The sequence below is a fragment of the Sporobolomyces salmoneus genome (assembly GCF_050403485.1).
Source record: "Sporobolomyces salmoneus JCM6883 DNA, S_salmoneus_JCM6883_v1_ctg53, whole genome shotgun sequence".
NCBI lineage: Eukaryota > Fungi > Basidiomycota > Microbotryomycetes > Sporidiobolales > Sporidiobolaceae > Sporobolomyces > Sporobolomyces salmoneus.
In genome coordinates this window covers 74,168-101,011 of record NW_027481110.1, presented here as the reverse complement: position 1 = coordinate 101,011, position 26,844 = coordinate 74,168, and the positions used below count along the sequence as shown (strand labels likewise).

At 51.1% G+C, this 26,844-nt stretch overlaps 6 protein-coding genes across 6 annotated transcripts; 3 read left to right on the top strand and 3 right to left on the bottom strand.

Annotated features, from left to right (window-relative positions):
• Nucleotides 1–176: 176 nt before the first annotated feature.
• Nucleotides 177–2,704, bottom strand: JCM6883_000752 (uncharacterized protein; the record flags this gene model as incomplete). Its single annotated transcript, XM_076634191.1, has 3 exons — nt 177–706; nt 1,870–2,404; nt 2,477–2,704. The coding sequence occupies 3 exons, from the start codon at nt 2,702–2,704 to the stop codon at nt 177–179; spliced, it is 1,293 nt and encodes a 430-aa protein (XP_076485859.1).
• Nucleotides 2,705–4,354: 1,650 nt separating this feature from the next.
• Nucleotides 4,355–4,983, top strand: JCM6883_000751 (uncharacterized protein; the record flags this gene model as incomplete). Its single annotated transcript, XM_076634190.1, has 5 exons — nt 4,355–4,366; nt 4,449–4,529; nt 4,599–4,697; nt 4,777–4,848; nt 4,927–4,983. 5 exons carry the CDS (start codon nt 4,355–4,357, stop codon nt 4,981–4,983), a joined length of 321 nt encoding a protein of 106 aa, XP_076485858.1.
• Nucleotides 4,984–5,905: 922 nt separating this feature from the next.
• JCM6883_000750 (OTU domain-containing protein) lies at nt 5,906–7,994 on the bottom strand (the record flags this gene model as incomplete). The annotated part of the gene is made up of 4 exons (XM_076634189.1): nt 5,906–7,006; nt 7,084–7,514; nt 7,585–7,852; nt 7,920–7,994. 4 exons carry the CDS (start codon nt 7,992–7,994, stop codon nt 5,906–5,908), a joined length of 1,875 nt encoding a protein of 624 aa, XP_076485857.1.
• Nucleotides 7,995–8,247: 253 nt separating this feature from the next.
• Nucleotides 8,248–11,974, top strand: JCM6883_000749 (uncharacterized protein; the record flags this gene model as incomplete). Its single annotated transcript, XM_076634188.1, has 6 exons — nt 8,248–8,568; nt 8,633–8,880; nt 8,951–9,098; nt 9,205–9,542; nt 9,613–10,190; nt 11,289–11,974. 6 exons carry the CDS (start codon nt 8,248–8,250, stop codon nt 11,972–11,974), a joined length of 2,319 nt encoding a protein of 772 aa, XP_076485856.1.
• A 589-nt stretch (nt 11,975–12,563) lies between these two features.
• Nucleotides 12,564–20,896, bottom strand: JCM6883_000748 (uncharacterized protein; the record flags this gene model as incomplete). The annotated part of the gene is made up of 14 exons (XM_076634187.1): nt 12,564–12,845; nt 12,923–13,264; nt 13,331–13,581; nt 13,644–13,719; nt 13,782–13,977; nt 14,045–14,223; nt 14,285–14,573; nt 14,648–17,916; nt 17,991–18,917; nt 18,990–19,138; nt 19,201–19,396; nt 19,496–19,823; nt 19,900–20,620; nt 20,839–20,896. 14 exons carry the CDS (start codon nt 20,894–20,896, stop codon nt 12,564–12,566), a joined length of 7,263 nt encoding a protein of 2,420 aa, XP_076485855.1.
• Nucleotides 20,897–21,184: 288 nt separating this feature from the next.
• Nucleotides 21,185–24,344, top strand: JCM6883_000747 (uncharacterized protein; the record flags this gene model as incomplete). The annotated part of the gene is made up of 7 exons (XM_076634186.1): nt 21,185–21,294; nt 21,363–22,354; nt 22,420–22,523; nt 22,596–22,935; nt 23,015–23,430; nt 23,659–23,891; nt 24,020–24,344. The coding sequence occupies 7 exons, from the start codon at nt 21,185–21,187 to the stop codon at nt 24,342–24,344; spliced, it is 2,520 nt and encodes an 839-aa protein (XP_076485854.1).
• Between the last annotated feature and the right edge of the window lie 2,500 nt (nt 24,345–26,844).

The window sequence follows — 26,844 nt, the reverse complement described above, 5'->3', positions numbered from 1 at the left end:
AAAATGTCTGTATTCGTTTTGCAACGATATCAAAAGCAATCTTCGGATTCGCAAGTTTTTTCGCAACTTTCTCTCTTCTTTGCTCTTCAAGTCGAGGTCGTTCCGGTCACTGAAGTCTATCATTCACAGAGACTTATACACTGACTGAACAAGCACAGGAAGGAACATAGGAAACTCTAATAACGTTTCTCCTCGTATGGCTCAGCGACGACTCTCCCCGTACTCCTCGACATCCCTTCGAATCCTGGTTGCGAAAAGCTCATCGGAGGACCTCCAGCTCGGTGCAGAGCTGCAGCGTATCCACCGCGAGGATGCGAAGAAGCTGGAGACGAAATCGACGGTTGCGCTCGATGAGCTGAGAATCCTCCTCCTTCTCCTCCCCGGATGAAGCCGCCGTTCTGAGGAGCTTGGCCGCAGAATAAGATCGGAGATGAGTAGGAGGAAGGGGAAGCGGAGGCTAGTGAGGTATCAGGTGAGTGGGTCGGATCCTTCGTCTTTTCCATTTCCTCGATCGATGAGTTCGAGAAGACTGATGCGGGTCTCGAGGAAGCCGCGAAGGAGATTCGAGCCTCTTCACCAGTCGCTCCGTCGAAGGTCTGCTTCTCGCCGGTCGTCCTGTCTCGCAAGGAAGAGCGGTGTCGAATGCGGTAGAATGTGAAGAAAGCGAGCAGCGCAACGAGGAGGACTCCGAAAGCACCTCCAATCGCTGTGGATCGTCATCAGCGTCAGTAATCTCGTCTGTAGTTCCGTGAAGGGGTAAAGAAACGAGACTCGCCGCCAGCGATCAGAGCCTAGTTCGTTTTAGGCGCGAGACTTCCCTCAGTGACCATTGATTGAACTGATCCTCCTGCTAGGTTGACAGGAGATACTCTCAGTTTGTCTTGGTGCGTGCCTGTGACTTTTGAAGCGGGCGGAGAGGATTCCATTGAATTCGAGACTGAAACGAATTCGGCTGGAAGCTCAGGGATTCCGGGTCAGCTTTCAAGTTGAAGCCATCGTCGAGGAGTGAGATTGACCTGTGAAAGTGGGCGTCTGGCTGAACCTAGTGGCTGCTCCGCTCTCCCCTCTCTTCGCCCTTGCTCCTGAATTCTCTATGGCGAGTTGAACCTTGTGTTGCTTTCTGACCAGATTCGCCTGCATTCTCTTCTCCTGCTTTGATCTGGGGAAGTAATTGGGCCTTGTACGTGTAGAGGGAAGTTCGCAGGTAAAGGATGGGTCCAAGACAGACGAGATGAAGCTGATACCCACGTTGAAACCGTTGAACGTCGCCGATTCGCTTGATAAGCCAACGCAAGAACCCCTCCTATTCAAGCTCAGAAGACTACGCGAGGATCGAGCGTCAAAAGAAGAGCGTGCGCGAAGACACGAGCGAGGTAGAAGTTTGAAGGACGAGTTGAAGCGAACCGAGCGCGAACGATATTCGGACTACCCTCGGGCCTCGAGAATTTCAACCACCCGCATGTGCCTCGGGGTGGCAGACTGCAGTACAGATCATCCGGCGAAGACGCGTCAGGCAGCGAGTGAGTGTGACGGAAGAATAGAGATGGATTCGTGAGATCAGTCAATCGTGAAAGTGCTACAAATCGACAGTACAGCGGCATGAACGATCAGCAGGAGACAGTAAAGGGCATACATGAGCGCGAATAAGCTAGAATAAGCTAGATCAGAACCAAGGGAAGAGATAGAAGACAGATCATTTCCACTTTGCCCATCTCCTTTCCAAGCGCTCATCTCCCTCTGCCGTTTCCCTCTCCGCGAAGACTCCACTCCTCCGTGCGATCGATATCGTAGGCTGCGCCCGTGACGTTGCTGCAGCCACCGATACGCTCGGTTGTACCCCCGCAATCGTCACCTCATTCCCTTGCGAACTATTTCCTCCTCCCGTCGACGCCGTTCCCGGATTCCCAGGACTTCTCTCGTCTCCCTTCTTTCCTGCCGTTAACCCGACCCCTAGACCCACTGCTAGTCCGACAACGAGGAGAAAGACGATGAGAAAGATGAAAGTCTTCGGTTTCTGCCACCAGGCGAGTTGTTTACGTCGTCTCCTCGCTGCATTCGAGGTAGGTTTCTCTCCTCCTCCACCTCCTCGGCGCTTGGAACGATCTACTCGGCTACCATGAACGTGACGAGGCTCCTTAGATGGACGGGAAGGATAACGACCGGTTTGCTCTGATTTGTGTCGAACTTTCTTCCCCGATTTCTCCTCCTGCGACGTGGAAGGTCTCTGCGGTTTACTCGCCTTGCGATCGATTGACTCCTCCTCACAGGTACGGGAAGCGTAAGGTAGGGAACTCGCGGGGACTGTAGCAGGCGGGGAACTCGGTCTCGATTGTAGTTGAGCTTGAGTCGCAGCAGTGGTGTTACGAGGTCTCGATTGGAGTAGATCTGGGTCGTAGTATCCTTCCTTTTCATCGACAAGTTCCCGTTAGTTCACGTAGTGGGTTACTTGGGGGACTGAGCGCGAGTTGAAACAAACCTGTTTCTCTTCCCTCGTCAACTGAATCCCCTGAGCCGCTTGTAAGTACCTATCTCCTCCTCCTGCAGTCTCAGTCGTACCCACTGCTGATGCTGGTCGATCATAACCCGCTCTAGAAGGGGGTTGAGCGAACCCTGCGTGGGAGTTCGAATGACCGATTGAGGATTCGTGAGGTTGTGAGTAGAATGCGGGAGGTGGGAGACCGCCTGAGGAGGATGGACGAGCCATCAAACGATTTGGGGAGGCGGGAAGATGGAGGAGAAAAGAAAGAGGAGCGAACTGTCGAAGGGGAGAAGAGAAAGAAGGGGATCGAGCGCTCCACTTCGACTCTGCGGAGTACTTCAGGACTATCGACGACCTCAACAAGCAGCTACGCCAAAACGGTACACAGGTAGCAAGAGCAGGGAAGCGACGAAGGGCGGCCAGTGAGAAAGGTCGAGTCCCGAAACGACAAAGAAGCCTTTGCCTCCAAGCGCGCAGGGGAGGAGGTACCAGGCGCAACTAATCGAGTAGTATCACAGCATCTGAATCAGGTCGGAACGAGAGCGAAAGCTGGTGTGATGTTTTGAACCGTTTTCGCTGAAAGAAAAAGAGGAGAAATTCTCGACGAGGCAAGTTTGCTCCCTTGACTGTCTCTCTTCTTTTCTCTCTCTTCTCACTACTTCTCTCGACCACTCGACTTCGACTCTGATTCTACAGCTTCGACCCTTCAAGCTGGCATCTGCTGCTCTCTCTCTCGTACGTTTCGAATCCTTTTACCTCTTCGAGCGAAAACAACTCTCGAATCGGAGTAGAGAGGAGAAAAGAGACGGAGGATGCCCCAGCGATGACAAAATATTCACACTGCCTGTCATTGACTCAACACCCTTCAGCTGACAAGCTGGAGGAACGGGGGTTACAGCCCGGTTGGTCGAAATGATGACTATTTACAACGGTAACTGAGGGGTTGCATGCGTGTATGGAACGATGGGAAGAAAGAGACAGATCAGATTCTACACAGGAAACGATACTGACTCGTTCGCTCTCCTTCATACAGATTTTCCGATTCTGCAAAAACTCCACACGCTCCACTGCCCTCGTTCCGTAGATCCTGTTCCTCCTTCCGACTCACAATGCTGCAATGCCCTATTCCTATCACACTCTCCACGTCCGTCGTCGATCCGCGACAAGTCGGCTTGTCAAAGAGAGAATCCCAAGAATTTGCGTGTACGTCTCTCAGTTCTTTCTCGCGAGTCTCTCGATCCCCATTGCATCCAGCAACCTCCCCGCAACGATGACAACCACAAATACAGCTTTATGTCTTCTTTCTCCGTCGTACACACTCTTCGTCGCTGTTGAGTTTACACTGCCGATACCGATATTATTTAGCATTTCAACTGAGCACACCCTACACACTCTCCCTTACGAACCTTGCACACTCTTCCTCATGTAGCTGTTCGGGCGAGCGAAGGAACGAGCATGAAAAGAGAAAGTGGAACGAGAAACTAATCTTTTCCCGTTTTCGTTTCTTGCTACAGCATCTCGCCTCCGACAAGAACCGACCATTCGACACCAACACGTCGAACATTCTCTCCGTCATCAGTAACCCGTCACCGACCCGAAGACTCATTTCCAATGCAAGAAGCTGTTTCCTGTAGATTTTGACTTTTCCGGATCCTGTGTCTGCAATGAATCGCTCTTTTCTCCCACATTACATCTCGTTAGTGAGACGTTTCCTTGTGAGACTGCGAGCGACTGTCCGATCTAGATATCGGCCGCAGAAGATTGTTTCGATCGTTTACTGCGTGCGAAAGATTTGATCAACGTTCTCCCTCTCTTCACACACCTTCCTGCGCACTCGACTCTCTCTCACCAGCTCTACACTCACTCTAGATCAATATGGCTGCACGCGTGAGTCCTCTCGCGGCTTTGCTTGCGTCTGCCTGAAATAGACCATCCCGATCTCTCAATCTAATTCTGTCTCTGTTCTCAGGATTACTACGGAGGAGGAGGAGGAGCACCCCCTCAACAACAAGGTGGCTACGGTGGAGGGTATCCTCAGCAACCTCAAGGTGTCAGTTCATCTCTCCTCTGTTCACATCTCTTTTCGCGAGCTGACCTCGATTGAGATGTGAGTGAACAGGGCTACTACCCACCCCAGCCTCCTCCTGCCGCTTACGGTCAACAACCCCAGTACGGGCAGCCTCAGGGATATTACCCTCAACAGGGTCAAATGCAACAAGTTCGTTCCGAATCTCTCGTTCCTCTGCAGATCTGTGTCGTCGGAAAACGAGCTGATGGCGAGGTTCTGCACCGAACAGCCGGTGTATGTTCAACAGCCACAAAAGGGAGGGAAAGGAGGAGGAGCAGCGACGGGATGTTGCGCTTGTTTAGTGAGGAAAACTTTTCGATTCACCTCGTTTTCCGTGAAGACAGTTCTCGCTGACGTGAATGACCGTATCGCCTCACAGGCAGGAGCATGTTTATGTTGTTGCGCAGAAGAAGCGTGCTGCGATATGCTACTATAAGCTTTCCGACTTACTTCCGAAAGGAAAAAGTAAGAGTCTCGTTTCTTGTGGTTGACAACGTCTTCGAAAACGAGGTCTCCTACTTACTATTCGGATGAGTAGGCTGCTTCACGACTTATACACCACGACCTCTCTCTTTCTCTCACCTTTCGACCTCTTTCTCGCTCCCCTTATCTCCAGCTCACGAAACTGAACTCTCTTTCGGGAGACCTACCTTTAATCTCTACGCCTCGCGACTTACGCTTTATACCCAATACAAGTCTCATCTCGATCATTCATTCGAGCTATACTCGTTCATTCATTGTCTTTTCGGAATATACATATTGTTTCAAAACATCGACGTTTTTCCTTCCTCTCGTGGAAGTTCTCCTGCGGCGACGCTGGACCCCTTACACTCGACAAGACAAGTGCGAGATCGCGTCGAGGTAAAGTAGGTCTGTTTATAAGCGTAACCTCGTCAAGATTGGGAGAAGTAGATCCACGATTTTCATTTCTCGATTCCGCGTTGCTCGACTCACGCGAATCAAAGTCTGCGGTCTGTCGTCTCTTGTTGCGTGTTTTATGACGTATAGACTGGTCTGCGGTAGGAACGAGTAGTACTTTGCAAAAACGAAGAAGAAAAACAAGAAAAGTATCTAAAAACAACACGAGAGAAAGAAGCTGCAAACGAGTTAGAACGAGGACGAGAAACAAGTGGTTAAGGAACGTAAAACGAAGGAAGTGGGTTGCGAGAGTAAGCGAAAACGAGGGAAAAAGGCAATAGAGGGGAGAGAATAAGAGGAAACGACAACAAAACGGGAAAGGAACGAGAGCACGAGTAAGAACAGTCGAGAGAATGGGTTGCGAGAAGGTCGGCGAAAGTATGAGTCCGGTGGGTTCAAGAAGAGAGGGAACTGATCATCTTAGGGAAATCTGCGTTTCCTTAGATGTACAATTCCCTCACCTTCCCTCCTAAACCCTCCTCATCCTCCCCACTCTTCTTTTTCCCACCACCACCACCACCACCTCCTAATACCGTTCGTTTCCCGCTTCTCAAAGTCCTTCCTTCCTCAGCGGGTGTCGCCGTTTTCATTCGAGTGGGTTGTTTTCTCCGTTCCATTCGACGAGCTCTGTTCAATTCTTTCTTCTGCCGACTCGTCATCATCCCATCTCGCTTTCCTCCCGCTTTACCAGAAGCTGCGCGAGTGGAGTCTGGTTTCTCAGGCGAAACAGAAGAAGACGCTTCAGTAGAAGACGGAAGAGGGGATTGAGCTCGAGAAGAGTCCGGTGACGCCGAAGAAGAGGGAGGGAGAGGGACAGAGTCGCGAGGCGTTGAGGTAGACGAAGATGTATTTGACTTTGAGAGAGATGGGGGCCGAAGGAGAGTGACGACGTCTTGATCGGAATCGTTTCCGCTTTCATCCTCGTCCTCCTCTTCCGCTTGCGCGTCATTCGGTTCTTTCGCGGTGGCTAATTCGAGAGATGTCGCACTCCCATCATCTCCTCCTCCTCGGGTCGTCACAGATTTACTAGAGCTACTACTGCTAGTCGTCGTCGCCGTTCGGTTCGTTGTAGAAGTCCCACTCGAACTATTCGTCAGCGCCGGTGAATCACCTCTATACTGCCTCTGATTCCGTCGAGAAGAATCGTGGTCGAGGTCATGAAGGTTCACGAGTGGGGAGGATCGATCTCGTTTATTACTGGCAGTGTTTCGAGGTGAGGTGGAATCGTTCGAGGGAGAATCTGATTGATCGGTGAGACAGGAAGAGAGACGAGTACTGCGTCGTTGGCGCGTCGAAGAAGAGGGGACGGTGATCTCGATAGAGGGTTTCTTGAGAGGTTTCGAAGCGGAAGAAGAACGTCGAGAGATGGCTAGGGAGGTCGATTCGGATTCTTTATCGTGATCTTTCTCGTTCGAGGTCGAAGGTGGAGGCGGAGGTGGAGACATCTCGACGTCTTCTTCTTCTTCGACTTCAGGAGGTGGTGGAGGAGAAGCTTCGTTCGAGGGAAGATGTTCGACTATCGAAGGCGAGTTTGGTCGAGCCTGTACATCAAGACACGAAACTTTATCAGTCCCCAAGCACTTTGGAAAAGACAGATGAGAACAGACGTATGACGTACGATTCTCAACTGAGGGTGTCCAGTATGAGGTCCTTTCAGATTTCTCAAACTCGAATAATGTTCCCACGAGTGGTACACTATACATAATGGTCCCAACTCTTCCTCTTCCTGGTCGTCTGTCGAGGGTGGTGGTGGTTCGAGTAAAGCTTTCTCCTTTCCTTTCCCTTTCGCCGCCTTGAGAGGATTCGTAGAAAGTTTCGATTTCTCTTCCCTTGCTTTCGCTCGTTTCTCCCTCGCACTCATCTTTCCGCCCATATCGTCTATTGATGAAGCTGCTGGAGGTGGTGGTGGTCGAGAGGATGAAGAAGAGGGAGAGCTGGAGGTAGAGGGTTCAGGTTGCATCACGTAAACCAAACCCGGTTGAAAAATCTTTATCGACCTTTGATACAATTGAACGAACGCTGACAGTTCGATATTCGTTCCATATGTACCTACCCACTCTCATCGTCTCATCAGTTTCCTCCTCCACACACCGGAGAGAGAGAGTGAACTGTAGTTTACCTGGTTGATTCATTTCGTTTACGTACCCATCCCACCCACCTTTATACTCGTCCTCGTCGATAAAGACCCTAAACCTCTCCTTCTCCTCCTTCAAGAACCCACAAATCTCCTTTCTCAACTGTAAATGCTGCGAAGGAGTTCCATAGAGTTGATCTGAGAGAGCTCGGAAGAGACAGTTCCCATCTCCTAGGATGTTTGCGGCGTAGAGTCCAGAGGATCGGAGTTGTTGTGTCAGGGTACGCTCTTCCAATGAAGGGTCAGAGATCAACTGGAACGAGGGAAAAGGTGTGAGGTCATGACAAAGGAGAAGAAAGGAAAGGGAGAGAGTGACGAACTTTGGGCTTGTCGGAACGGGTTTTCGCTCGACCTTTCGGGAGAGTAGGTTCGTTACGTCGAGTCGTTTTACCCATCCTTTCGACGTCGAGTGACCAGTGAGAGGAGTCGGTCACCCGCGACAAACTCCCAAATTCACACGTTTCCCTTCACTCAAAAAGCGGTTGTCCTAAGAAGTGGGCGGAGTCGAAGGAATGGAGACAATTGGTGGTAGCGAAGTCGCAAGGCAGAGATGAGATGTGAAGTGAAAGCGAACTTCTCTCTGAGTTCGAAAGAGATGAAGAAAAGTTCGCTCGTTTCTCACTCAACAACTCTTCTTCCAGCGCAACCATGACCTCTAGACTGATAGAAGTCGTCCTATCCTCGACTCCGGCCTCTTCTCCTTTACCTCTCACCTCGGTTCACTCTATCGAAACTGGTCAATTATTAACTTCTTTCAAATCTCCTCCTCCTCCCTCTACTACCATCTCCACAACTACCTCCAACAACTCGAATGGGAAAGGGAAACAAGTGGATTCTACAGGGGGAGGAGGGGAAGGAAGTGGACAAACGATGAGTTGGGTAGAAGGTTCTAATGGAGTTGCGGGATGTCTCGTCGGACTCGGAGGGAAGGACGGTCGTGCCCTCTTGAACGTTTGGAACCTCACTCGCGTACGTTGTCTCCCCTGCTCCTCTTTTCTCCCTCGCGCGCTAACCCGGATTCATTATTTCGTAGGAATCTACGATTTCTCGACTTCACCCTCCAACCCGACTCTCCGTCCTCTCCGCCTCCCCTACTGGTGCTTACCTCGTAGGAGGTACCCCAGATGGGAGGATCTGGATCTGGGAACTCTCTACGGGGTTGTTATTGGCGACGTTAGATGCGCATTATCGGAAAGTTTCCGCGGTGGAATGGTTCGAGGACGAGAGTGGATTCGTTTCGGCGAGTGAGGATGCTGGTATCAGCGTATGGTCTATCGGAAGGTGAGTCTCTCACTTTTCTCTCGTGAAGCCGGAAGAAGCTGGGAGCTGATGAGCGAGAAAGGGATTGTAGGATTTTGAATTCTACACCGATGAACCCCCCGACTCCATTCACGACATTGTCGGATCATACGCTCGGAATCACAGCTATCAAGACAGGAAAGCTAGGTAGTTTCCCGAATTGTAGAGTGTTTTCAGCTTCGAAAGATGGGACCGTCAAAGTAAGACTCACTCATTCTCTCTCTCTTTCTCCTCTCTTCCTTCTCTCTCGCTATCAGCATCAGCGAGTTCGGTCACTGATGATGTTGACGTGATGACTTGTGATAGATTTGGGACTTGAGTACGACCCCAGCAAGTCTTTTGACGACTTTCGAATTCCCAGCTCCGGTTCAACACCTCGTCGTAGACCCTCCCGAACGGTTCTTCTTCGTCTCTATCCCTACCACGACGACTACATCAATTTCAAGTGAAGGAGGAGGAGGAGGAGGAGAAACCGTCAAGAATGGATCGAAAGTACTGAGAGTGAATTTATACAGGGAATCAAACGATAAAACATCTTCCTCGATTCGAGGAGGAATCGTCCCAGTTGGAGGTACTGGATCGATTGGAGAACTCGAACGAATCGAAGGTAGTGATGACGAACCTGGGATGTCTTACACACTTTCGTACGCTCTCTCTCTCCCCCTCCCATCTCTCTTCATTCACTGACGAGTTCTCGTTTTGCCCTGTCGATAGTGAGCCCATCTCCGCTCTGCATCTCTCCTCGCATTCCCCGACCCTCCTCGTCTCAACCTCAAACTCTTCTCAGATTCATCTCCTCTCGCTCCTCTCTCTCCTTCCAAACCGAATCATTTCTCCTCCACCTTCCTCGACCCCATACGGCGGTCTCTCATTCCTCACTACTTTCCTCTACTCCCCTCCTTCGAACGGCTCGACAGCGGGAGACAGTTCGACGGTCGGGGTTCAGAGGGAAATCGCAAGTACGCTAGGGAGGAGCGTCGTAGGAGTCGAGGAGAGGGAGAGAGGAGGAAAAGGTGGGAGGTACGTTTGGGGTAGAGTTGCGGAGAGTGGAGTCAAGGTGGAGGAATTGGTTCAACCTGTTCGAGGGTTGGATCCTCTGCCGACTTTCTCTGGAGGAAGCGATGTTCGAGCCGTGACACCGATGATGAACGGAGCAGGAGGAGGAGGAACTGAGAGGGAGACTATAGAGCGACTGGAGAGGGAGTTGGAAGGGTACAGGAAAGGACTGGAGAAGGTTCGAGGAGTTAATCAGAGGATTTGGAAGAGTGTTGTAGAGGGGACGATCGGTGGTAGTGCCTCGAACTAGAACGTGAGGGTCTGTAGTGGATGGACAGAGAAGTGGGAACGTAAGGTAGATTGTAACAAAACCGCATTTTCGCAAAAATTGGCAAAAACTCTTCAATCTGGCTCTCGCTGAGATCGAGGCTGAGAAATGCCGCGCTGTCTCCATCATTGTTTGTCTCCGTTCGTGTGACTTCTATCGCACGCAACAGCCTGGTCCTTTCCGAATCCGCTCGAGCGAGAGGAGATTTTCAGAAATCGAAAGATTCCTCGCTTGCTTCCGCTCCTTTCTCTCGTCCTCTTCCAGCCTAAATCTCTGAACGATAATATGCGATAACTTGTCATACATTCTCCTACCCACCCATCTGCCCTCCATATCTATCTTCTCTGCGCAACCGGTACTTCGCCTCTTTCCTTCTCTGCCAATCTAACCGCATCCCTAATCCTCCTATCTCTCGAAACCACCATTTTATTCGGAGATGTACTCGGTCCTTGTACCGGTTTTGATTCTACATCCATCCATTCCACAGCACACAAGATCAGTAAAATCGTCAATTTCTCATTTCCTTCGAAACTTCGAGAGAGCGAGAGAGAAAGAAGGGAGGAAGGGACGTACGGATAATCCCCGCCTGATTTAATAACTTCTCTACCGTTTTACTCGGTTTAGCTCCAACACTCAACCAATACCTAACCCTGTCCTCGTTCCATTCGACCCTCTTCTCGCCTACGTCCATCTTCCCTCCTCTCGGGGCATGGTAGCCCGGTCCCCAACCATCAGAGGGTAAACGTGGTTGTCCGTTGGGGGAAAGGGAAATGGGAATGGGTAAGGAGGGGAGAGGGGAATAGGAACCGAGGGTTTCGAGAGGGAGTGCAGTGGGACGAGAGGAGGAATGAGTCGCGACGAGAGTGTAGGAAGGGGAATTGCGCGTTAGGTGTCGTCGAGCTAGGCGGAGTCTGACGGCCATGGTGATGAGGACGGAGTAGAGAAGAGAGAAGATCTTGATCAAGAATCTCTCTTTCTCTCTCCAACTACTCGCTCTATTCCGAATCAGTTGAGTCAAGACCACTATCTACGGAAAGGACTAAAGCTAACGTCTTTGCCAGTGCAGTGTCTACCCCTTCCCCCTTCGCGGCCTCGCTCATCTCCCTCTCTCTATCTTCCTCTCAACCGATCCTCCGATTCGGTTCCTTCACGCTCAAATCCGGCCGCCAATCCCCCTACTTCTTCAACTTCGGTCTCTTCAACTCGGGTTCCTTACTCCTCTCCCTCACTCAAGCTTACACGGATGCGATTCTCGACGCTTATCCGTTAATCGGACTCCCTGAAGCTACCGAGAAGGAACCTCAAGTCTTATTCGGTCCAGCATACAAAGGAATCCCGTTGGTAGCCGCGATCGCGACGGAATTGGCAAGGAGAGGACGGGAAGTCGGATTCAGTTACAATCGGAAAGAAGCGAAATCTCACGGAGAAGGAGGTTCAATCGTCGGAACTCCTTTGAAAGGGAAGAACGTCCTGATCGTAGACGATGTTATTACTGCTGGAACTGCGATTCGAGAAGCGCACAAGATTGTAGAAGCGGAAGGAGGCAAAACTGTCGGAATCGTCGAAGCGTTGGATAGGGAAGAGAAGGGACAAGGGGATCTCTCGACGGTTCAGGAGGTGGAACAAGCACTCGGAGTCAAGGTGACGAGCGTGGTCAAGATGAGGGATATTGTGAATTGGTTGAAGGAACAAGGGAAAGAGGAAGAATGTAAGGCGATGCAAGAGTATAGGGACAAGTGGGGTGTAAACTAGAAGGTGTTTGGTGAGTGCTCGCTACTACTATTGAGAGGAAACGATCCACTGATCCCCGCTCTTCCAGCTAGAGAGAAAAGGCTTATTCTGTCAATTCAAGTTGGAACTTCGGATCTTTCGGCTCCCTTCTTGCGCAACGGAGAAACCTGAGGGCGTCCTGATCTTGGAGTAATACGCATCTCACGTATGATGTGGTGAAGCCTCAGGTAGGATGACAAGGTCTCTGAACCGAAAAGAGGCTTCTCGATTTTCGGCTTGAGCCACCTTGTAACCCTCTCTGGGGGGGTCACGAACGTACCGGTGCAGACGCGTAATACTTCAAGATTTCAACGCCTGGGCTTTTCCGTTGTATAAGAAGTGAATCGAGAAATTCAAGTTTGTGTTTTCGAGAAAACCTCGGTTCCTGTTCCTCTCGGTTTCTTGCATCTGTCTGCACGAAACGGGACACATTCTTTTGTTCCTGGCTCGCGCAACGGTCACGATAGAGAGTAACAAACCAGATTTTAATTCCGTAAAACCGAGAAACTAAAATGCAAGAAACATCACAAATTCACCAGGCAGAACCCAGTCACCTAGCTCATTCATCCATTCACTCCGAGCCAACATTCCAGAAACACCCATTCAAACTCCACCTATCCTTCTCCCAATCGACCATCCTGTTCGTTCCTTCCCCTCCTCCTCCAATCGAGCTCGAGTTCCTTTCGATAATTCCATGTTTCTCTAGAGTTTCGAGAATGATTTTGAGTTCGAGAGTGGATAGGACTGGTGTATGGATTGATGGTTCTCCTCCTCCAGTCGAAGAAGAAGTAGCGGAAGTAGAAGAAGTAGAGGTGAATGGATTCATCGAAGTCGACTTTTCTCTCAATCCATGCTACGCAGCGCAGAAATCGATGAGAATGTCAGCGAGAAATCTCGACTGAGAGGAAGGAAAAGAGGAGAGAGACTAACGAATCCAATCCCACTTTTCCTGAGCAACAACCCTCGAACAAAGTTCGTACACCTCGTCCACACTTCTCGGTTGACTTCTCCGGTAGTCCCGACCCATGCACAAGGTTGTAACCACTTCTTCTCTTGCTCTTGCTCTTGCTCCTCATTGTCGTTGGCATTCGAGGAATTGGTGATTGGCTTAGAGAGCGGAAGAGGGATTGAGTAGGAGGGAACGTGGAGCGTGGAAACGTAGGTTGGATAGAGAGAGAAGCCGGTGGTGAAGATCAGAGGAGGAGATTGGGCGTTGAGGAGGATAGAGAGCGACGAGAGGAGAGTCGAACGGGAGGAGAGTGGGAATCGATGCTGAAGAGCCGATCGATGAGGAGGCATCAGCTCAGCAGTAAGAAGGGTCAAAGGGAGAGTACTCACGCATAATTGGGTCAAGCTCATTCCATCTACTCCTTTCGATTCAATCGCATTCAATACTTCTCGAGCGAGATCCATTTCTTCTCCGTCTTGATTAGCGAAGAACTTCTTCCTTGCGGCGTCGAGTGCTTGAAGATCGATCTCTCCATCGATAGGTAAGAAGGTTTCCGGGACAGGAAGAGTGGCAGGGGTAGTTTGAGGAGCACGAGTCGAAAGAGCCTCGATTTGAACGTTGCATTCGATATCGTCGTCGTCTGAACGCACGCATAAGAGTCAGCGAAAGGTTTGGATCTGAGAGAGGGGATAGGGGACGTACTGGCTTGACGAGTCCCAAAATCGTCGAATCTCTTCGTCTTTTCACTCAGAGTAGTCGTATCGATCGTGAGATCAATCTTCGAAGAGTCAATCATCTTCAGCTTATCTTCGAGTGTAGCAAGAAAATAAGTCGACACACCTTTCCTTCCGAAGCCAAATCAATCAAAGCCATGATTTCGCCCTCAGTAGGAATGATCGGGAAAACGCTGTTACTGCTCTCGTGGAACGGGTTCGCTTGATCGATCTGTTTCTCCTTGAGTAACTCGTTCTCGAATTGAACGGCATCTGAAAGTCGTTCCATCGTGACCCGAGTCGAATCCAATCGATCGAAGAACCTAACGCGATAACTTGATAGGTTAGCGAATGACTCGGGGCGGAGAGTCAGGAGAGGGTCAGTCTCACTTGTCATCGAAAGAGTAGTTCCTTCCTGGAATCCTACGACCGGGTTCACTCGAAACTGAAACGATGATATGTTGGGACTTCAACTGCGATAGAACTGGATCGACGTGACTCGCGAAGGGGCTCAACATGGCGGCTCCTTGTTCTGGGACGTAGGTATCGTTCGAAGAAGAAACGACCATCTGAAGAGAAGTTGGATCCGGTCAGTACGATCAACCAGAATGGCGAACGAAGGGAACTCACTTTGATCGCGGCGGCAGTCAAAGCTTGATCGCGTTTCACCGCTTCCGCAGACTTGCTGTTGTTGAACATCTCTTCGTTGTCGTCGAACCAGGAAGTGGCGATCGAAGCTCGAGCAACGGTATTCTCTCGTTCGGCGGTCGCGACTCCGGCTTTAACCCAGTAATTCTCCCAATTCGTTGAACGTTTCGAAGCGTTCGACTTGATGGAGTAGCCGGTGCGGAGAGCGATGAGAGAAGCGGGAAGGATGACCGAGGGAGGAGGAGGTTTTGCGATTGAACGAGTGAGGCGACTAAATTTCGATAACGACCATCTAGTCAGTCTGCTGCTAGTGAAGGGGAAAGAGAGAGAAGGGAGAGAATTCACAGAGCACGTTTATCAACGTTTTGTCGCAAACAGCGAATGAAAGAAGCAATGTCAAAGTCAGTCATGCTCGTCGAGTTTGGATCTTGCAAGTTGTCATCCGAATCCTTCAATCGTCCGTGAATCTCGAGCCAAGCGTCGACGAGTCGATCGTGATAAGCTTGTTCTTCCGGTTTCTTGAGGAGAACGAGCGATCGACTTCGCAGAACGCTACCCTTGTGACCTTTGAAGAGATGTTCGAGAACTCCATACTGGATTCGAGTGTTGAGATTCTGAGCGCGGGCTTTGAGGATCGCAACGGCGTCGAGGAGCAACTCGTCTTGTTCCGAGGTGTAAAAGTTTCGAACTCGTTTCCCAAATTCGCCACTAGGTCGAGGAGCGGCGGGTTGAGAGAGGAACTCGTTCTGATCTCCATGCTCGATCGATTGGGGTGAGCTCGGTCGGGGAGCAGTCGCAGGGGCGCGAGCAGCTTTCGAAGCTTGAGAGCGAACTCGTTTACGGATGTTGGGTTGTCGATCGATCGCGTAAGGGTCCCGAGCTTGACGAGCAAGACGACGAAGGTTGTGGGGGACGACAGATCGGAGGGATTCGTCTCCTGGAACGACTTCGGGTTTGAGGAGCAATTGACGGAGTTCGAACAAGAGTTGCACCGCATCGATCTGTCTACGGGGGTCGAGGAATCGTCTTTCGAGGTAGCTCGTGATTGCGGCATCGAGAACAGGTTGTTGATGTTCAGCTCGGAACTTGTCCACAATCGTCGTCCAATCTCGTTTACGTTGCGCGGCGAGTTCTTGAACTTTGCGATGAAGAGCAGTCGCGGCGACGTCGATCGAAGGTCGGTCTTCCTCGATCTCTTCCCATTCCTCCTCCCCTTCGCCCTGCCCTTGTTGATCTCCTCCTCCTCCTCCTTGATCGGATCTGACGACTCTTCTCCTCTTCTTTCTCCTTACAGGGTTCAATTCTGCTTCGATTGTTCGACGGGCTTTCCTCTCGGTCGATCTCAAGAAGTCGGTCACGACGTTGACAGGCGCGTAGAGAGCGTCAGCCCAAATCTCGATGTCTCTCGAGCGATCTTGATTCGAGTTGACGAGGTTCGGATCGGCTTGAACGAGATTGACGAGGAATTTGCGTTGATCGGGGAGGAAGTGATAAGTGTCCTTCCATCGAGTCTTGAGTCGAAGTCGAGTCAAGAGGGAAAGGAAACCTTCGAATTTGAGAGGGAAACCGGACTGAGCGAGTTTGGCAGGATCTTCAACGGGTAACTGTTCGACGAGAACGACTGCGAGCTTGTGAACGGTCGTCCAGTATTGCGAAACTGCCTCGAAGCTGTCGAGTTTTGCAAGGGACACGAGTGGAGCGTCCTCCTGGGCGAAAGCGTAAACGGGAACGGTCTTGTTGAACCTCCAATGTGTCGCCGATTTAGCCTGACCGGGAGTGATGAAATTGTTGTTTCGAACTGCACCAGATTCGGAAGTCGATACGACGAGAGGAGAGAGGAGTCGGAACGTCATGAGAGTCGAGATCGCGTTCCAAACGGCTTGTTTTCGTTTGGTGAGACTCGGTCGAAGGATCGAGAGGATGTTGGAAGGGACGGAACGGACAGAAAGAGAAAGGTTATTGGGATCGGCGAGAAATTTGCGAAGTTCGTCGGATTCGATCGGGAGGGGAACGATGCTCGTAAAGATGTCGACGGGCATCGCGGAGACGAAGGTTTCGTGAGTGAGAACGAACCCGTGTTCGTCCGAGTGGGCGACGAGTTGACTCGGTTGATCCGGCGAGAAGAGGAAACTCGCGAGCCATTTGTGAAGTTGACGAGCTCGAGAGAACACTCCGTAACGAGCACCGTAACTCGCTCCTACGATGTTCGGTTGTCGACGGAAGTAATCTTTAACGTCGGCGGGATCGTCTCCAGGCTTCGGCAAGTCTGATTCTGCGATCGCTTGAGAGGGTTCTTCGCCTTCCCTCGTCTCTCCCGAGTTTGTTTGAGTCAGGTCGTCGATAACGATGTCCTTCGCTCGACCGAATTTGTCCCAATGAGCCATCTCCTTCTTACTGAGACTCTCGTCAAGGAAAGAAACCATCTCGGGACTGTCGAGCGTGATCGAGTTCAGGTAGTAGATGTCGTAACGATCTCCCTTTGCTCCGACGACTGAAGTCTTGCGAAGGTGTTCCCGTTTAACGAGCGTCGTGAGAGTCGAATTGACGACGTGACGATCCATCGTGAAGACTGGAACTGAAGGATTCGCCGAACGAGAGTGATCTCGAATGAACTCGCCGAGTCGAGGGACGGCATCGACGATTCCTCCGGTTGCGGTGATGTATTCGAGAATCTCCTTCTGACGCGAGATCGCCGTGAGGTTGTCCTTCGACGTGACCGATTTGCGACTCTTGTATTTTTTCGAGGGATTCGACTCCTTCTCCTTCTCTTTCGATGCTGAAGGTGTTCGATGCGCAGGAGGAGGTGAGAGCTCGGGAACTTGAGCTTGACCCGGGAGAGAGTCTCCCGCCGTTGCCGGAGTCGAATCAGGTTCGACCGGAGCTTGAAGTTCTTGCGCGAGAGGTTCTTCAGCTGGGCTCGGAGTAGCTCGAGAGGTGGAAGTTGAAGAAGCCGGAGCCTCAGCGGGGGTTTTAGGGGTCTCGAATGAGGTTGAGGAGGGTTGTTTTCGTTTCTCTTTTCGAGGTCGAACTGGAATTTCAACGACTGGTTTTTTCGGACTTGAAGGACGAGGAGGAGCAGGGGGAGTCTTTGCAGGAGTTGAAGAGTAGACATTCTCCTCGGTAGTAGTCGGGGTAGCGTTGACGACTGGGGTTCGAACGGGAGCTCCATCAAGTTCGGGACCTGGAACGAGAGGCGGTCCACTCGAACGACCACGGCGACGAGCAGGTTGAGTCGGAGCTGGAGTCGGAGCAGATTCCTCTTCCTTTTCCTGCTTCTCGTTGTTCTCCTCCTTGTCTTTCTCAACGGCGGCAATCGAGAAGCGAGTTCGTTTCTTTGGTCGCTCTTCGACGGGTTCCATTTCTTCCTCCTCCTCCTCCTCCTGATTCTCGATCTGAGGAGACTCCTCAAGAGGAGTATCTTCAGGCTGAGGTCGACTTCGAGACTGAGAGCGTTCGAGTTCTTCTTCAGCTGCTGCAGCCAACTTGTCGAGTTTCGAAGGGCGACCTCGTTTCTTCGAAGGAGCAGGAGTAGCGGAATCGCTAGTCGCCTTCGAAGCTGATGGACGTCCACGTTTCTTCGGTTTCGGTGGTGCAGGAGATTCACTTCCTTCCGGCTAAAGTCGAGGTTGATTGCGGTCTCAGCAAGAGGCTTTTTCAGAGCAGCGGCAGAAGTTGAGTTCAGACTCACGAGCTCATCATCACCGTCCTCTTCATTCTTGTTCTGATCAACCGTAGACCTCCCTCGTTTCGGTTTCTCCCTCACGAGAGGAGGTAATCCAGCCGCTTCTCTTTCTCGATCTTCCTTCTCTTCCCTCTTCTTCCTCGAGTAGTAGGTTTCCTCGGGTTCCAATCCTTGCGCAATCCGTTCAGCCTCGAGTCGTTTCTTGCGTTGATAATAGGTCTCTTTGCCTTCCACGAGCGCGTGCTTTCGAGGTCGTCCACGAGGTTTTGGAGGTCCTTTCGTTTCAGACGCACTACTTTCACCTCCTCCTTCTTTCGATTGATCTTCATCGTCGTTCGCTGTTTCGTCTTGATTGATTGCCTTCGCTTTCCCTTTACCCTTCGAATCGGCCTTTGGCTTTCGAGGAGCAGCGACTTTCTTCGGTTTCTTCTTGCCACCTCCTCCTTCTTGTTCGGTTCCCGCAGGAGTCTGAGCATCTTCGTCGTCATCTGACTTGTCGGTCTTCTTGGTGCTAGCTCGTCGTTTCCTAGGTTTCGATGCGACTCCTTTCTCTCCAATCCCTTTCCCGACGTGATCCATCGTTTTGAACCGTTTCAACCATTTCCTCCTCTCTTCGATTCCCAACCACTGTTCATGTTTCCCATCTCGATTCTCCATCTCTTGACTCCTCCTCTTCTCGACGTCTGCCTCGTAAGCTTTCTTTCCCTCTTCCCATTTCTCCTCTGCTTTCGAATCGGGAACTCCTCGTTCCCTTCTCATCGCGACGTAACCAGCCATCGAGAACCAACGAGTCTGTTTCATCCTTCCGACGGTTTCGGTCAACGAAGTCGTGTTTGAATCGAAGTATTCGACGGGTGCAGCTTGTCGACCGATTCGTTGGAGCGTCGCATCAATCGTTCGGAGAGTGTATCGTCCGAGTGCATCGCAGATTTCCTATCCCCATGTTTTAACGAGAGTCAGAACTGAGATCGAAGAAAGGAAGAGAGAATGAAGAAAGAAACTGACGACGTTGGTCAATCCTCGAGTATCAGCTTCAAGCAAGAGATCCAAGACTTGTCTCTGCATCGACTTGTTCGCGAGTGGGTAAGAATGTTCATCGTCTTCCTCTTCCTCTTCTGCCACTTCTCCCTCCTGATCATCTCGATTCGCTTTCGCTAAAGTTGTGGTGGACGTCAGTTCTTTCTCCTTCGTCAGAGCCACAAAGAGATGGACTCACACTTATAGAGCTTGTCGGGATCCAACAACCTCAAAGCTTGTACCGTACTGACACTCTCGACTTGTCCTTTACTTTTTCCCGTCAATTTTCGATTCTTTTTCGTCACCGCGATCTTTTCCAACACTCCTTCGACCGCTAATCCATTGATAATCGCGTTGAGACGTCGGAGGATCGTGGAAGAGTATGAATGCAGACCCTGGCAGCGATAGAGAGAATTACATCAGCTTCACTTTCCCTCCCTCTGCTCTCGGGAGACTGAGGATGAGTGAGTGAGTGTGTGAAAAGAAGAACTCACGATAGAACTAGCCATTTCGGAATGTACCATCCAACACTTTTCTAAATCTTTCCCAGTTCCATCTCCTTGGGCTTTGAGAGCTCGAACGATTCGATTTCGAACCAACTTGGGATTCGTACTCAGGTAAAGCGCTGAGATCGTGCTCATTTGACCTTCCCCTCCTCCTCCTCCTCCTCCTCCTCCTGCTTCTTCTTCGTCCGCTGCATCATCTCGGGAAGCGGTAGGTTCTGAAGCGGTGTGAACTGCCCAATAAGGAGAAGTCGAGAGGTATCGAATGTGGATAATTCGATTCGTTCGAGATCCTTGATCAATCGCCGAGATCTTCTTCCTATTCGACGTGACGTGAAAGACGCAGTTAGTCGATGATTCATGAGAGAGTAGAGAGAGACAGAGTAGATACTTACACAATCCCCAGTTGTTGCGGAACTTTGATGTAATGGAAAACGCTTTTCGGATCGACTCCCAATTCCCTACTCAACCTGACTGCGGTCGCACCTTCCCCTCTCCCTCGACTGACCATTTGCAACACTTGATAGACCATCGGAGTGATCGAAGTCGGTCTCGAATGACTCCCCGTGATCGCTTTCCACGCCGTTTGAGGCGACGCCAAAACTCGTAATTCTCCTTGATTCGAATACACCTCGGACAAATGAACGTATCCGAGGGAAGCGGTTTCGGAAGGGACGAGGGTGAGTTCGTGAGTTGGAGTAGTAGAAGGGTTCGAAACGGTTTTCTTTCGAGCGGGTTTCTTCGCGGGTTTCAAATCGGATTCTTCCTCGTCTCCACCTCCTCCTCCTCCTCCTTCTGCTGAGGTTGGTGCTATGACATCATTCGAAGTCGAAGTGGATGGTCCAGCTTGAGGTTCGCCTTGAGTGTTGTCATCGTTCGTCGGGAGAGCGGGAGTAGAAGCTTCTGCTTGATTTTCGAGATTCTTCAACAACCCGACTCTGACATCTGGTTGCTCTACCAACGTGTTCCAGATGAACGTCAAGAACGTATCGTCGACTTGTTGTACCGTAGTCGTCGCAGAGGAGGTCGAGGCAGAAGTTGAAGGGATCGAAGAGGAGGAAGAACGGGAAGAGTAAAAGTCGGAGATGAAATTCGCTAGGTCGTGGATTGAGGATCCTGTAAGCAGTCGTGCCGAAGGAGAGAAGTCAGCTCTGGGTGCGAGGAGTTTTGGTGGGATTGTTGGAGAAAGAAGCGAGGCGGGTCGAGGGATTGAACCCTCTCTCTGCTACGCGTCGGGAAGCGTGCGAGTCTCGAAGAGAATAAACAAGCCCATTCTCTCGCTCCTTCGTATCGTTGTGCAAAGGCAGAGAGACAAGAAGAAGCCAAGTTCTCACCTTCATCACCATCCATCGCGATCTCCTCCAAAAGATACTGGATCAATGAATCGATCATCTTGCTAGTCCTTCTCCCTGAGCCCTAATCCCGCACTAGTCCGAGTCGTTGGTGTCTTGCTGCTCCAAGAGAGAAGTGAAGAGAGAAGAGATGAAAGTCGGGGAAATGGTAAACAATCGAATTCGGGAGAGGAGCGCCGATTATTGTGACCCTCTGCGAGTACGGAGGCGAATGTAGCGGTCTTGTTGTAGAGGTCGTCCGAATCAGGTCGAGAAGATGGAGGGAGAAAGAGAGCTGATTTCCCCGCGGCTTCCCTCTTGTCTCCCTCTCTCCCTCTCTTTCTCCCCAATGAATCGATTCGACCTACTGCCCTCTGTAACACTCAAGACACTATCGGCGCAGCTTTACCCAGATGAAACTTTAATCCTGCACCAAGACGGAGTTGGACTTTATGACGGGTTGAGTCTCCCCTCTCCCTCCTTTCCGCTCTACTCTGCTAATCTCTTCCCCTTGATGATGATACCAGGAAAGAGAAGTCTCCACTACACTACGAAGGTCGACTTCACCTCACCTCGCATCGACTGATCTTTGTTTCGTCTCCCTCGTCTTCCCCTTCCAATTATTCTTCGCCCTCTCCTTCCCCGTCTGCTCGATCGATCCCAGTCGGCCTGCAACTATCCCTCGTTCGCCAGACCGAATACTGGACCGGATTTCTCAAATCTTCGCCGAAAATTACCCTCCTCCTTCATTCTGAATCGAACGAATCTACTTCCTCCCTCTCCGTACCTACTCAATCTGCACCCTCAGGAACCTCAACGCCAGCGGTATCGACCTCGTCTTCGACTGGGGGAGATAGAAGTTGGATCTGTCGAGTGTGCGGAATGAGAAACGTTCCAACTTTGGAATTAGGATTGAAATGTTCCCTCTGCGGAATCAAACACGACCCAACTACCGCCTCTTCTTCCTCTTCTCCTTCCTCTACATCGACAACATCAATCTCTCCTTATCCGACTCTCAAATCCACCCCTTCTCCAGTTCCTTCCCCTCCTCCTTCTGTCGCTCTCGATCCCGTCGAGACTGGCTCTCGAATCACTTGTCCAGTCTGTACATTTCTCAATCACCATTCCATGTCACGATGTGAAATGTGTGATACACCTCTCCCATCCTCTCCTCCGACTATTCGATCTTCTACTCCGACTCCGACTTCGATGATAAACGTTTCTTCTTCTTCTTCTTCTCGACCTTCGACTCCCTCTGGAGGAGGGGGAGGAGGAGGAGGAGATTACGTAAGGTTGAGTTTCAGGAAAGGAGGTATTCAAGCGTTTTATTCGAGTTTGAAAGAAGTTTTGAGTAGGAAAGCGTGGGATTTGAATCAGTTGAGTCAGGTCGAAAGGATCAAATTGGAGGTGTTGAAGAGGAAACAACAACAACAACAGCAACAGTTAGGGAAGAACGGAGTCGTGAACGATGATAGCAGTCGACAGGGATTGCATGAGAGTTCGTCGGGAGTGGGAATCGGTGAGTTCATTCCTCTCGTTCTCAGCGGAAGAACGTCTCGCTGACGGGAAAGAGCTTGTCACCAGATGCGATTTTGAGAGGAATCGATCTTGATAGTCAAACTCGAACCGATTCTCTTGAAGACGCTTTGAAAGATCTCGAAAGTCTCATGAGAAAGGCGAAGGAAATGGTTCGTCAGCATCGCTTTACTCACTCGCAAACGATTTGATACTGATCGAGTGAAGCTTGGGGGACGAATCAGATCCAGCTAGCTCAATCTATCAATGCACAAATATCTTCCTCGACCTCTTCGAACGACAACGACAAGAGCGCTTCAGACGCGAAAGCTTCGAATCTCGCCTCGACATCACTTTCTTCCCTCGGTATCCTGTCTTCAGTCGCAGTGACGGCGGATCAATCGAGATCTGAAAAAGAATATCACCATTCACTCGCGAGGGAACTGGGTTCTCTGTTACAATCTCGAGCGACCACGACGCACGGAAGAGGTGGAGGTGAAAAGAGGGAAGGTCTGCTAGAGAAACGAGGAGGAGTAATCGGATTAGATGAGTTGTGGTGCGTTTGGAATCGAGCGAGAGGAGTCGGTAAGTTCACCACACTCGTTTCTCTATCGATCGCTGTTCAGATTTGACGATATCCTGTCTCTCTATTTGCTGGCGACAGCTCTCGTATCACCGAAAGCCCTCAAGTTATCAGTCCCTTATCTGCCGCTGTACACCTCGAATCCGACTTTACATCCCCTCACATTCCCAAAATCAGGTCTCACGATTCTCCATACTCCTCGATATTCACCCCTCGCTTTCAAAGATCGTCTACTCGACCTCATCGATCAAGAGACTTCTCTCATTTCGATACCGGAAGTCGAAGGAGAAGCTGACGCGGAAGAACAAAGAGGAGAGGGAGGAGTGGGATTGTTGCAAGTTGCGAAACGAGAAGGGTTGAGTTTGGGACTGACGAAAGAAATGATTGAATTGATCGAATTCGAGGGAGAACGAGCGGTCGAGAGAAGAGGGTTTGGAGACGGAATCGTTAGGGACGCTGGACCTGGGGGAGGCGCGAGTGGAGACGGAAGTCAGGGAGTGAGATGGTACAGAGATTGGATTACCGGGTTCGAATGGGATGGACAGGATTGAGACGAGAAAAAGGTCGAGGGAGTTTGCTTAGGGAACAGTTGACAAGGTGACGGCGAGCGGAGATGGTGAGTTTCTTCCAGGTGGTTGTCTTTCGATCCGCCTGCTTCCTAGCTGATAGCACAAGTTACCTTATGCAGACAAGTGAGGCGTTACTTCGGTCCTCACCGCGTGTAGAACGCCCTATGTACTCAACGAATCGTCGCCGCCCTCGAACCGGCGCCTTACACCTCTGAAACGGTCATTCTCCAGACTCGTGTCATCCTCGACTCTCTCGATGGAATGACGCGCGCGTCGAAACGAGACTTGATCACGAACGGACCTACTCAACACCTTCGTCGAGTGCTCATCGGTGCCTCGTCTCAGTTCTTCCAACAAGTCGGAGGTTGCAACGCTGCCATCTACTTCAGGTAAGCATCTCGTGTTCTCCTTCACAGCCGGAAGCTCCTCGCTTAACGCGAAAAACGTCTCTTCACTTTTCTTTTCCTCCTGTTCTCGATACTGACGATCGTTTCCCTTCTTTCCTCGAATACGATAGCACTCCCATCTTCGAAGAGTACCTCGGACTCGAACGCAAGCTCGCGCTCATCCTCGGAGCTGTTCTCGCAACCGTTTACGCACTTTCGGCGTGTATTTCGTTCCCTCTCGTCGATTCTGTCGGTCGTCGCAAGCTCTTCTTCATCGGAACCTGGGGGCAGGCGATTTCGACCGCGAGATCAATCCAAACAGCGTGTGGGGCGAAGCAATACAGGCACTCTGACAGGCTCCGAGTCGATGACCGAAACCCTACTCAATTTCGCCGAACGACTCGCGCTGGCAGACGCTGCAACCCTTCGAACAACCCCGTCATAACTTTGACTTAATAGTTGCAGAAGATGCACGAATGCGAGCGGATCCGAAGGGGAATGGTCGCTAGCTAGATCAGAGTAGGTCTGAATTTCCACCACCTCGAATCGTTTTGAACTCTCAACTGACGACTCTTCTTCCGAACAGAAGAAGCTTTAATGGACGATTGGGATAATTCGAATGTCCAGAACGAGTCCGCGGAACCCGACCGGAGGAGCACAGACTCAGAATCTGATCGTGCGTTCCCTCCATCCCTTCCTTCGCCTCTTCGCAACTCCCGTCACTTTCGAAGATGAATGGTCATGTGGGTGAGATCTTGCAAGAAGGAGAACGTGGGATGGACGTCGACCCGACGGCGAGCTCTCCTCATCGCCAACGAGTCTCCCACTCGACGCTCGAGCCTACTCCGGGCGCCGCCTCAACCTCAATCCATTCTTCAATCCAGTCCCAGTCTCGATTGCAACCTCATCGACGTTCGACAAGTTGGCAACTTTCCGAGTCCGAACCTCACGCACAATCTTCTCCCTCGCTCCCCTATAGCTCGTGCCCCTCTTCTCCTTCACCTTCGTCAGTCTCAAGGGCTTCTTCTGGTAGCTCTACTCCTTCTCGTCGTCCACTTCCCTTTCCGCCCGTCAACAGTCCCCGATTCGTTCCTTTTCGCCCTTTGCCTCCCCCTCCACCTTCTCTCGCAAATCCGCCGTCAGCATCCGAGGAGAAACGAGAGCTCGCAAGACTAAGAGGATTGGATGACCTCGTCGAGAGGGAGGGAGAAAGCGAGGAGGATAACGATTCGTCCTCTCCGACACTGAGTGATCTCCCGGCTTACGAGGGTCGTGAATTGGCGTCGTCAAGCTTGAGTGCGCATGTGGGAAAGGGTCTGTTACTAGAGCGAGAGCGGGAACAAGCGCTGGAGGTTTCCGAGGCGGGGGAGCTGGAGAAGGGAAGAGTCGAATTGGAGAACGTGAGGAGGCGAGTCAACGAGGAATCAGTGAGGTTGATCGAGGAAGATAGTCGGAGCGGGAAGGAACGATTGATTGCACAACGTGAACAAGAGGCAGAGTGTAGCAGGACAAGCCACGAGTATAGGGTAGATGCCGAGAGGCACAAAGGACTTCTTCGAGCTTTGGAGGAGGAGGAGCGAGAAAGAGTCGAAAGTCCACCTCCACCTCTCTCTCCAACCGCACAAAATCTTCTACCTCTCCACGAGTCGAAAGTAGGCTCTCATCGAGCCGAGTCCTCCTTCCCTGTACGCGAATCTCCTCGGCGAGACAAAATTTCGCAAATACCGTCGCTATCGCACCGTCTTCTTCCCTCACCGCCACCTCCAACGATTTACTCGACGCCATTCTTCTCTTCGGTGTCCGGTGCCCGTCCTCCTCCCGCTTTACGATCTCGACCATCGCGAGACGTCCTTTCGGTCGCTCCTACTCCTCCCATCTCTTCGCTCCCTTTCGAGTCAGCAACCTCTTTTTACGGAGGCTCCTTCGCTCCATCGATGTCATCCAACGTTCCGAGTACGTCCCGTGTCGAGAATCAGAGACAACCAAGTGAAAGGCGAAATTCAGTAACTGCAGTCTCGTCGTTTTATTCGACTGCGGTTGGGCTCACTGTAAGCGGTTTCATCCTGCATCTTACCTGTCCTGCATCTCTGATCCCTCGTAAACTCGTTAGATTGATCAACTTCGCCTCGATCGCCCTCCTCCTCTTCCGTCCCCTTCTCTCCACTCGAAATACGTCGATCACGGTCGACAATCTCAACAGCCAAGCGAATCGACGTCTGACTCCAACCAGTCTCAGTTCGACCTTCGCCCTCGCCTTTCACCTCCTCCTGCTCGCGCGACCTCGGAACGATTCTCTCCTGATCTGGATCCCGCTCGACAAACTGTAAACCCTCCTCTTGTTCCCTTCCCTCGGCATCCTCCTCCTTTGGGCGAACCCGCATTCTATCATTCGATTGAAGGACAGCTCTTACCCTTTTATCCGACTTCGTCGTCGAGTTCTGATCCCAACGCTCCTCGAACTTTCTTCTCGCCAAGTTCTGCGAAACGGTTGCTACCCAACTCGCCATCACCTGACTCTCAGACCAACGCCTCTATCGCACCAAGTCCTCATCTACGTCGACCATCTCCGTCTCTTTCGGATCAACCGTCAAAATCGAGAGCGAATCGAATGAGCACGATCAAGAGTCTGTTTGGGAGGGCGAGAGGTAAAGGTCAGGATGAGCTTATGTCAGGTCATGATTATGGTGTACGAGAGGGTCCAGTGGAATAGGAGGAGTTACTGCTGAAAATTAGAATGGATTCCGTTTGCGCGAAGACATAGCTTAATTCAATGTACTCGAGCGCTTTTCGAAAGGACTTGTCTTCTTTCATCGCGTTTACGACTGGAGATATGCGCATTCCTGTACAGTCAGTACCGGCGACTGGAGTCTAGCGAAGTCTTTGCGATCCCCCTCTCTCGACTTCGGCGAGCCATTTGCGCATGTGAACTAGAAGATCAGTCGTCAAGTTTACAGCG